Genomic DNA, 10,879 nt, shown 5'->3' with positions numbered 1-10,879 from the left:
GAAGAGGTGGGAGTGTTAGGCATCTACATCCCCTTAAGTTGATCAGCAGGAAAGGCAAGGTAAAAATCAAATCCATTTGCTACCATTTACTTTGAAATAAATACACAAAATTTCCTTCTTCTTGGCTCTCCTCTTCTGCCCTTTCCAGTTGAGGTGAGGGGCTCCCCAAGCAGGCTCGCAAGAGGCAGTTCTGCCCCCCCCCCCCCAAGTGCTGCCCACCTAAACATGATGAGCCATGTTCCCTGATTCCATTCCCACTCCAAATAGTACTTCCTGGGACAACGACGCCTCCATAGTGCAAGAATTTCCCCTTCTAGCTTCCCTTCAGGAGCACCAATGCTGAATTTCTTTCCACCCCATTTCCTTGGCAGAATCCCCTGTGCGGCAGACGGCGGCAGCACGGAGCTTGGAGTGTTCGCTCTGTGCTGAGCCCCGAACATGGGATCTGTCTCCCACTTCCAGCTCCTTCCTCTCGGCTGCACCTCCTCCTTCCCATCAACACTGGCAACTGTGCCTGCAGCTCCGGCGGCTTTCCCACAAGTGAGAGGCTGCGAACCAGAGCAGGGAGGCCGGTGTCTGGCGGCAATCCTTTGGCCATGCCCAAGGAGGCAGCAATGGCAGAGGAGGACACGAGTGACGTGCGGTGAGGTTTATGGCTGGTGAGGCAAGCGGGCAAAAGCCGCCCTGCCACCCCGGCGCTATGTCCGACATAGGGGCGGGATGCCATGTCCGACATAGAGGCGTCCCACCTCTATGTCGGACATAGCGCCGGGCTGGGCGCCCAGCCACCCCGGCGCTATGTCCGACATAGAGGTGGGACGCCTCTATGTCGGACATGGCATCCCGCCCCTATGTCGGACATAGCGCCGGGGTGGCAGGGCGGCTTTTGCCCGCTTGCCTCACCAGCCATAAACCTCACCACACGCCTCTTGAAAGCAGGCAAAAGCCGCCCTGCCGCTAACTTTACTCCAGTCATGTAATGAGTTGATTGTGGTAAAACATTCAATTGCTGTTATTTTTACCATGGGTTAATGTTAACAGAAGTATCATCAGCTGAATAAGAAATGTGAGCTATATGTAGAATAATCTATTCCAAAACACTTGAAGGAACTTCAATTGTTTGCTTAAATAAATTAACAAATAATCATGTGTTCTTTGTGGGATATTGGAAAGATTCCTGACAGCAAGTTAATGTGTCTTAAAACTTCATGGCGACTTCCTCTTTTCCATATATCAAGTAGTGAAATAATGCTTAGGGCTGAATAAGATGTATGAACATGTACTAAGGCAAAGGGGCCTCATTTTGTTATAAAGTATAAATCAAGGGACATATTGGTTTGGCTCAATCAACTAATCTATGATTTGTTTTTGGCTTAACCTATTGTAAGAACACAGCAATTGTGATCTATAAATCCATAGTTAGAACTGATCATGATGTGTAAACAAGATGTGTTGCATTAGTATATTAGGCTAAGTAACTTCACATATTTTCCATTTTTTTTATTCAAATACAAACTCACAGAAAATAACCAAGAACAGAACAAAACAGGACAAAATTATTTGGGGGAGGGGGGTGATTTTGTTCCTTGATTTGCAGATATGCCATCTTAGCAAAACGTTTCAGAATCCAATCCTTAAACCTAAACCATAGTTTGCCGGTTGCCTGAAGAAATATCTGTTACTGAGATGGATTAGAACTAGTTAAATGCCAAGCCCTTCTTGAAAGGTAGGGAAACCAAGTTTCTTAAACATTTTGAAGCAAATATCATTTAAAGGTCTTACTTAACTCCAAGTGATCTTTTGCATATTGGGGAGATAAGTAGGCTAAAAACAATTCAGCCTTTTATTTCCTATCAATTCTGGTGCAAGGCGATGGTTTAAACCCCCCCCCCCCACACACACACACACCAATAGCGCGGAGGCTGAGTGTGCTGACCCAACAGTATATAGTTAATTTAAAAATTAGAAACTGTCTCCTTTAAGCAGCTATCTCATGGGAAATGCAACTACCTTGTGGGAAATGTAGTCCCATAACATGTGATCACATCTGTGCTCCCTGATTGCGCAGTGGGGTATTTTGCCCGGGAAATTGTTTTATTAATGCGCACTCACTGAATCCCTGTCAGCATTAGCAGAAGCAGCTTTGCACCAGCAGCATGGGTTAGAGGAATTAATGTCTTTTTACACTACGTGAAGGGACAGATCAGAGAAAGTCAGAAGAACCTCATTACTGAACTGTAAGTTTTGTTATTAAGGATTCCTGACAATAAACGTGATCTGAAAAATATTCCCAAGCGTGGAGTTAATTGGCTGCCCGAGCAGAACCTCATTGCCCGGGGCAGAACACTGAGGAAAATGAGAGCGGAGAATTGAGCTGTTCATTTTTCCACAACCTGGCGGGGCAGAGGAAACGAAACGAGGCGGCCTCAGGTGACAGCCCTTTGGAGGCGTCACTTCTTGGGCCGAGCCCAGGTCCATATGTAGCAAAGCCCATGGTAATGTGGTTACCGCTGCCTGGTAACCGGGTCCTGCCCCTTTAAGCCGCCGGAGGGTGGGACAGAGGTGAAGAAATGCTTTCTACCCCAAACCTCCAGTCGGTTTCTCCGGCGCTCCCACGGGTCGCTGGGTTCTGGAGCCATCGCCCTTTCCTTTTCCTTCTTTCGTGTGCTCACTCCCCATCCCATGTGGGTGGCGGCTGGAGTGCAAATCCGGGCAGCCGGCTCTGGCTCTCCCTTCCCCAAGCATGTCTAGTTGCTGCTGGCGCCGCTTTTGGTGAATCCGGCTGGTCGGCGGGGCTTCTGCCATCGCTGCTATTGCTGCTGCCGCTGCCAGCACCACCACTACCAGAGAGCTCGCCGTTCCGAACCATGCTCATGAGTATGGCTGGGCTCGGAGCGGCGGCATGCACTTTAAAATGCCAGCGTGCCTCCCGGCCATAAATCAAGACATGCTTCACTCTATGGCGGGCTGAAGCGGCATATACTTTAAAGTGCCGGCTTGCCTTCTGGGCCAGCCATTCAGCGGGACCTGCTGAATGGCCGGAAGTCACACCGGCACTTTAAAGTGCATGCCGCCTCGCCCCGCCATAGAGCGAAACATGTCCTGCTTTATGGCTGGGAGTGGGAGGCATGCTGGCACTTTAAAGTGCATGCCGCCACCCCGGTCATACAATGGGACCCGCTGTATGGCCGGAAGCTGCCATATCCTGCTCTATGGCGAGGCGTAGAAATAATAAAAAAGAAAAAAGTGCCAGCCTGTGCACCACCAGAGGCGAGTAACACACCCACACACACACACACACACACAAACACACAAATTACTTATAATAAAACAAATTACAATTACTTACATATAATATTGAATTCCTCCCCCCTACCCCCTCCCTCCGACCAACATACCTTCCAGCTGTGTCAACTCTCCTCTTGTCCGCCATGATGAAAATGTAAAAAGAAAAAGGCAAGAGCTACTCTAGGCTAGCCAGGCTGGGATAGTTGCTGCTAGAGTCACCACGTGGATGACTCTGCTTAACTGTTTTAAAAAGCCTCTAAACAAAGTGCCCTCTGCAGGAGGAGGCAGGAGAATCACGTGCCTCCTTTGTATAAGGAATTTTTCGCCTTTTAGCCCTTGCTTAACTCTGAGCAAGGGTTAAAAGGTGAAAAATTCCTTATGCAAAGGAGGCCCGTAGTTCTCTCGCCTCCCCCTGCAGTTAGCACTAAGCAGACTCAGAGTCATCCACTGTGACTCTGGAGTCTGGCAGCAACTACCTTAGTCTTTTTCCTTTTAATGTTTCTTTTCCTTTCCTCATGACACTGGTGAGGCCCTGCCTCCCCTGACTGCACGCACCAGGGAGACACCAAGCTGGCACGGACCTAGAAATCTCTCCACGTGGGCCTGAAGGGTGGAGACAAGGCGGGGCTGGAGGGTTGTGAGAAAAGCTGCGCTAAGAGCCAGGCCTGATTTCTTGGTTCTGAGGAGTCTGGAAAGCTGAGGCTTTCCGTAAGCCGGGGGTTGTTCTTGGTGGGCAGTCGAGGGATGCAGAGGAAGGTCCATGATATTGCTGAAGCCTCAATTACTGCCTGGGGTTGAGACGAGGGTTCGCTTAGCGGTGTCTTGGTTCCTAAGACCATCGAAAATATGTGTTCATATTGTGTTCATAGCAGAAAAGTTGAGTTACTTGAGAAGTAACAAGGTTGATACTATATGGTACAAAGCTATTACAGAATTTAATTGTTCTGCTTCGGATACCACAAAGCTTCCTCCCAGGTCATGAAAACTGCTCATGGAGAGGATGTGTGGCGTGCCTGGTCAAGCATTGTCTATATGTTATGTCCTGGCTAGAAAGAAATGAGCTTCCAATAATAATCTTTGCCGTCTTTACCACTCTGCACAGCCTTCCTATCCAAAATAGTAATAATTCCAAACCACACAGTAATACAATGACAGGATCCTTTTAATCATCCCTCTATAGAAAGTGGTAATGATAGGGGAATGAAGATGTGCTCTTCTCCTATGATGCAGAAAATGCAAGTGCTGTTGTGGCCACTTCACTAGTGTCTCACTACTGAACGACGACGTTAACCTGCTCGTCAGCTGCATACCCAGAAACTTGATACTATCAACCACTTCCACAGTTGATTTGTTAATACACAGAGGTATATGGCTGTGCCTGCTTTTTCTGATATCGACAATGATCTCTTTTGTTTTCCTATATTTAAAACTACACTCTTTTTATTACACCAGTTCATCAAATTCTCAATCTTCTCATGGTAATCACACACATTCATTCCCTCTCTCTCTCTGTTTCCCTCCCTCCGTGTGTATGTGTGTGTGTGTGTGTGTGTGTGTGTGTTTGTGTACATATACAGTATACACACATACGGAAGTAAAGCTTACTCATTGGTTAGAAAATACATTTATTTCAATAAATGTTTAAATAAAGGCTTTCCATATTTTTATGGATAACTGGATGTTGCATCATTCTCTATTGTTTTTATCCTTTCATCTCATTCCATCTCAAATAACTGTTTTGCAATTATATGGAAAAATGAATGGAAGTTTTGTAGCTTGTTTACTGGTAATTATATTTATTTTTCACAATCAAGCGACTCTTGGTGGCTATACAGATAGTTCTCACATAACATAAATGAGACTGGAATTTCCATCACTAAGTGACAGTCATAAAGAGTGATGTCACGTGACTATACTGCTAAGCAACAGAAATTCCAGTATTATTGCCATTGTTAAATGAATCACTGCAGGTCATTAAACAGGATATCATATATGCATCATTTGTAACCGCCTGCTGGCTTCGCCATTGACTTTGCTTGTAGAAATTCAGCAAAGGAGATTGCAAATGACAATCAAATGATGGCACGTTCCTATAAAAGCATAATGGTGAACCTAGCACCATGTATCTGGATTGCAACGTGATTATAGGAACGCTGCGACCAATGTAAATCCGAAGGTTAGTTGTAACTTGTACTCATTTAGCACCATTGTAAGTCTGAACAGTTGTTGGAAGTGATCATTAAGCAAACCTGTATGCTGTTTGTGGTGTTTTACATTAACTGTGATGGTGACACACTTGGCTAGGACTTGTCCACTCTTATTGGTTACTGTAGATATGTCCAGTCCCTTCAAATCATTGCAAACTTTCCCACTGCCCCTTTTCACATGGGCAGGATCAGGATGGAGGATCTCTGGGGTGGAGTGGGAATATTGGCTCTCCAGATGTAACAGAAGAGACAGAAAGTCTGCTCTGAGTCAAGCTCAACTTTTATAGCATCACAGTATGTAACAATATTCACACTGTTTTCTTGGTTGTCACTGCTTCCTACCAGGATGTTTTCCTGACTGTCTGCTTTGCTCTGTACCATTGGTGATCTCCTATCCAAACACGACAGTATTCAATTTTGCTTAGAAGGCATCCTTTAGATTTAAACTATACCCAAGATCTTCTGATAGCTGTTACCAATTTGGACAGAATAAACTAAAACACGATCCACAATCCAGTGTTACAAACATGATGTATCTTTCCAGTACACCGAACTTAATAACTGACTCTGAACGTGCAACTTAAGTTTCTGCAAGAAGTTTTCCTATCTCAGTAGTTTGATGATTGCATCATTTTCCGGCCGCCCACCCGCTACACTATCAGCCTATTTGCCGCCAAAAGAACAGCAAGTCTCTCGCCTTAGGGGCGGAATCTCCGTTTGCGTCACTTTTTGCCGGCAAAAGAGCTCATTCACATACGACCCTTATGTGGGGAGAGGAATCATGAAAGGCACAGCGGCTCCAGATAGTCCTGACCTTGTTACAACGACCTAATACGCATGCGTAGCTTCCTCCCTTCCTACGTCCTTGCCCATTGCGCAAAACCAGACCGTCTTATCAGACATGCCTCGAACTCAATCTACTTTGCTAGTTAATGATAGGCATCAAGGCCGTCCAATAGTCTTGGTTCTGTCTAGCGCCTGATTGGCCGATGTGCACTAGACGAGCAGGGAGCTTGGTTGTAGAGGCACCGGTTACAAAGTCTTGCGTACCGGGTGCCCTTGGGTGGAAACGGTGCGGCTGAGAAAGAGAGATCGGCACGAGTAGGACGACGACACCGCGGATTTCTTGCACGTAGCCCTCGACTCGGCCTGGTAATTAAAGTGAGACCCTTCCCCCATCCTAAGATTGCGCGTGTGAACGGAGCTTCCCGAAATTGAGGGGAAAGAGGCTTGGTGGGAAAAGCCAGAGCTGCGGATTGGCGGGTCAGGGACAGAGAGTGGGCTCGCGAGGTCAAGAGCAGCAGGCTCGCGGGCGACGCTTGCGCAGATCCTCGAGAGAGCGAGCTCGTGGCCCCACGTGGCTGTGGAATGAACCCCCACACACACACAAATGATGGGGGGGGGAGCCGTTGTGGTACAATACCCCTGAAAAGCGACAGGGGGAGGAAGCTGGGTCCATGATCAAGTCTGTGTGTTGGGGGGGGGGGAGTGTTTCCTCCCTCCTGGGATTACCAAAAGAGACAGGCCTTCCTTCCGAAAGAGACGAAGCCGTCTCTCCCACGCCGCCTCTTGCGGCATCTGGCCTTATATGGGACAAAGGAAGGATGTCAGGGCGGCGGCTCAGGGCGGCTTTAACCTGGTTAAAAAATTTAAAAAGCGCCGCTTTTAACGCGTCCCCAATGGATGCACTTCATTCCATCGAGGCCAGTGGTCAGAGGGCCTTTAAGGCAAAGGGAGCCTTAAGTCATCTCTGCCGCCTTTTAACCGTTGCCTCGTCGTTTGGGACTTGGTTAAAGGAGGGAGGGAAGCTCAATTCACTTGGAAATATTCACAACGGAAGGACGGAGTAAGCAGATTTAACCTTGGCTGCTTCCTGGTAGCAGAAAGTAATGGTTTCTGTGTCGATTAGAGGTCATAGTCAGGGTCATTGAATAATTTATTGAATTGAATCGGGAATTTTGCCAGATGCTACTATGCAAGGGCCTCGTTTTTTATGTCAAATCAATTAATGTGCTTAATTCTGCTCACTTGCAGTAATCGGCTTAATATTTTCCATAATAAAGTATGCATTGATGATATATATATTTGGCACACTTCTGCAGGAAATCCTGAGTGCATGTGTTTACTTGAAAATAATTTTCAGTGAAAGTGCATATTAGTACATCATAAAAAATTTCTAAAAGCACAATTTCAGCATTAGAGTTATTGCTTGTTTAATTATTCCAATTATGTTATTTTGAGTGTGATGACAGTATGCTGTTAGATTGTTATCACATCCAAAGGTTATATTTAGAATTGGGGTCTAGGACTAGGCCGAAAAAGAAAATTGACCCTAATCATAATAATTCAGAATATTTTTTCTAAACTTAATTTGTCCATGCAATTGACAACATGCAGTATGAAATACTTTTAATACATTTATTGTACTAAAGCATGTCATCCATTATGAAAGTATACATTTTGGCAGTTCATTTCTAGTTTTGGTGTTTGTGCTTCAACATATGTTTCAGAATGCTTTGTATTTTGCAATTTCTATCCCTTTTTGCATACTTTTTAAATTAACCCTGCTGATGTGTATATCTTTTCAGCATTTACAATGGGAGACGTTGAAAAGGGCAGGAAGATCTTTTCTATGAAATGTGGAACTTGCCATACTGTGGAAGCAGGAGGCAAACACAAGACTGGTCCCAATCTACATGGTCTGTTTGGCCGAAAGACTGGTCAAGCTGTTGGTTACTCCTACACAGAAGCCAACAAAAACAAAGGTAAAATGGAAGTGTTATATTTATCTTACAAAGCAAATGCAATAGTAATGGGAAGGGGATGACATATTACCGAAGGATTATTGTATGTTTAAAAACATCCCAACAAAATGGATTCTTGCTCCAATGGATTTTAGTATATGTTAGATATCACCTTCAGATTTAATACATTTTTTAGAATGTAATGAATCCTAATTCTTGTCCCTTGGGTGTCCCACTTTAATATTTCCTTAACAACTGAGAAGTTGTTAAGTTTCTCTCTCTTTTCTTTCTTTATATTTTTTTTTCTTTCTCCTTGGTTTATTTTACTTTTTATCAGATTAAACAACACTCGAATAAAGGCATACACCAAGGAGGGAGGTAGAGGGAAAGAAGAGGGAGGAGTAAGGAAGGAGTAAGGGGAATGCAAGGAGGGCGTGTGGGGAGTAAGGGGAGAAGGAAGGTTTGAGGGGAAAGGGAAGTAGGAGGGGAGTGTTAGAGGGAGAAAGGAAAGTTGGAGGGGGTAGATGGGGTGTATGGAGGATGGAAGTGTTAGGTGGGGTTGTGAATGATGAGTAGTGTTTTCTTTTTATTTTGTTTTATTTCATTTTTTTTCTTTTCTTATAGCAAATACCCTGTATATAAGTGATTGCAAAATGGATGTGAAAATGAATAAAATATATTTTTTTAAAAAAAAAAAAAACAACTGAGAAGTCCTCTTTAGTAGCAATTACATAATCTGATCCTTCTAAATTGCAGATTTAGACTTCTATTAGTTCAAGATGCAACCCAAATCACTGTATTTCATCATAGGTGGATGACAAAACACTACTTATTAAATAAGATAATTGTTAGTGCAGGAGCATTTTTCACTGATATAAGTAGCTGGTGGAATTTTACTAGGAAAATAATTTTTAGCAGAATTATAATAAAATCCCATTGTAAAGTTTTAGAACCTTTAGCTTCACTCAGAATAAAAAAATAAATATTCTAAATTATCCCTATCTTCAAAAGGGCATAAAACACAAGGAAAAAGGATTGTGAGAAGATTTTTTTAAAGCAAATTGTAATCAATCTTAAATTATTAGTTCTAATTATAATTTGTTGCATACTGTGAGGCAGTTTATTTTCTTCATTGGTTTTACTTGCTATGGCACAATGTGAATTATATGTAAACCAACATATTACATCTGCATTGATGGTTAAAAAAAACTAAATATTTCTTCAGAGTTTACGTATGCTTAGACTTCCTTACTGCATTCATTTGAACTACAGTAACAATACCCAATGACTGGTCTAATGTTTCAGCATATCTGTCAGTCTTCTAAAATAATCCTGAAATAATCTTAATTTCTTTTCTAACTCTTAAATCTCTTTCTAGTGTATTTTGCAAGGAATTAAATTGATGGGAAACAGGCAGTTCTGTGTTCCTCTCTATCTCTTTAAACTACTTTCGTGTTCTGTATCTGTTCCAGATTTTAAGGTCAAATATTTGGGCGGTAAAAAGCCAGCAGCCCACCTAATAATTTCCTAAGGATTGATTTAGATTTAATTTAAATTATGCGGATCTTTTTGTTCCTTTTCTTCTTCTTTATTTTAATAATTACTATGTATAACTTTTAATATGTCCTTCTTGTTTTTTATTAGATTCCTATCTTCACTTTATTTTGTAGAACCAAAGGCACAATATGTAATGTCTCCTATTTTCCTCAAAGCAACCCTATGAGAAAATTGGACTAAGATAATGAGATTGGTCAATGTCTCTCAGCCAGGTTCAAAGTATAGGACATTCAGGATCTTCTGAGTTTTAGTTCAGTGCCTCAGCCACTATATTGAATTGTTTTTATTCATCTATAAAAACATTTAAAAATATGGACGCCTTAGAAAAAGAATAATGCCGAGATTCTGATACACAGTATAAATTATTTTGAATTTAATTCTACAATGTTCTTGTAATAATGTTCTCTCATAGGTATAATCTGGGGAGAAGAGACATTGATGGAGTACCTGGAAAATCCGAAGAAGTATATTCCAGGAACTAAGATGGTCTTTACTGGCCTTAAGAGTAAGAAAGAGAGGACAGATCTAATAGCGTATCTTAAGGATGCCACTGCTAAATAATGGCTGTGTATTGCCTTATTTATTTTATCAAACAGAAACATTCTCTGTGTTGAGATTAGATCTTAAACTTTCTATTTTTACATACATTGTATCTAACACTTAAAAATATTACTCATCAACCAGAGAACTTTGATCATGGATGGTTAAAAATACATATTTGTTGTCATAATTTATAGAATTGTGCAATCAGGTTTGAAGGAATATTGTCAGGAAAACTACATTGCAACCTGAATCATGTAATTAAAATCCTATCAATGTCTTTGTTTGGTTTGGTTTTGATTATTTTTATAAATGAATTACTGTTTTTGAAGAAAAAGGTTTTGAAGGAATGCTCATCTTAAAACATTCATGTAGCTTCTGAGGTCTTCTCTGATAACTTGTCTAGAAAAGTTTCTGTGCGTCCTTCTGGCCACAGGTGAGAAAGGGAACAGGGAGATTCAAAGCAATGTTAAGCGGTAGAAAGATGGAAGTCATGTTATCACTGAATCTCAGTGAGGTGACCTCTATGAAACAATGCACCTC

The 10,879-nt window shown here is 42.6% G+C and overlaps 1 protein-coding gene across 2 annotated transcripts; it reads left to right on the top strand.

The window, feature by feature from the left end:
- Positions 1-6,497: 6,497 nt before the first annotated feature.
- LOC116520346 (cytochrome c) lies at positions 6,498-10,616 on the top strand. 2 transcript variants are annotated; one of them, XM_032234507.1, is made up of 3 exons: positions 6,498-6,647; positions 8,084-8,260; positions 10,209-10,616. In XM_032234507.1, exons 2-3 carry the CDS (start codon positions 8,092-8,094, stop codon positions 10,355-10,357), a joined length of 318 nt encoding a protein of 105 aa, XP_032090398.1. In that variant the 5' UTR covers positions 6,498-6,647; positions 8,084-8,091; the 3' UTR covers positions 10,358-10,616. The 2 variants fall into 2 exon arrangements, with proteins under 2 accessions (XP_032090398.1, XP_032090399.1); XM_032234508.1 differs by having other exon boundaries at positions 6,505-6,656.
- The last annotated feature ends 263 nt before the right edge of the window (positions 10,617-10,879 follow it).

Source organism: Thamnophis elegans, chromosome Z, assembly GCF_009769535.1.
Source record: "Thamnophis elegans isolate rThaEle1 chromosome Z, rThaEle1.pri, whole genome shotgun sequence".
Lineage (NCBI taxonomy): Eukaryota > Metazoa > Chordata > Lepidosauria > Squamata > Colubridae > Thamnophis > Thamnophis elegans.
Note: the sequence above shows the minus strand (reverse complement) of the source record. Positions and strands in the feature narration are given on the sequence as shown.

What these genes read in the sequence shown, in the direction of transcription:
- LOC116520346 (XM_032234507.1), top strand. Translation starts at nt 8,092, where the DNA reads ATGGGAGACGTTGAAAAGGGCAGGAAGATCTTTTCTATGAAATGTGGA. An exon ending in AGAAGCCAACAAAAACAAAG is followed by an intron (nt 8,261 to 10,208) that starts GTAAAATGGAAG and finishes GTTCTCTCATAG; the next exon opens with GTATAATCTGGGGAGAAGAG.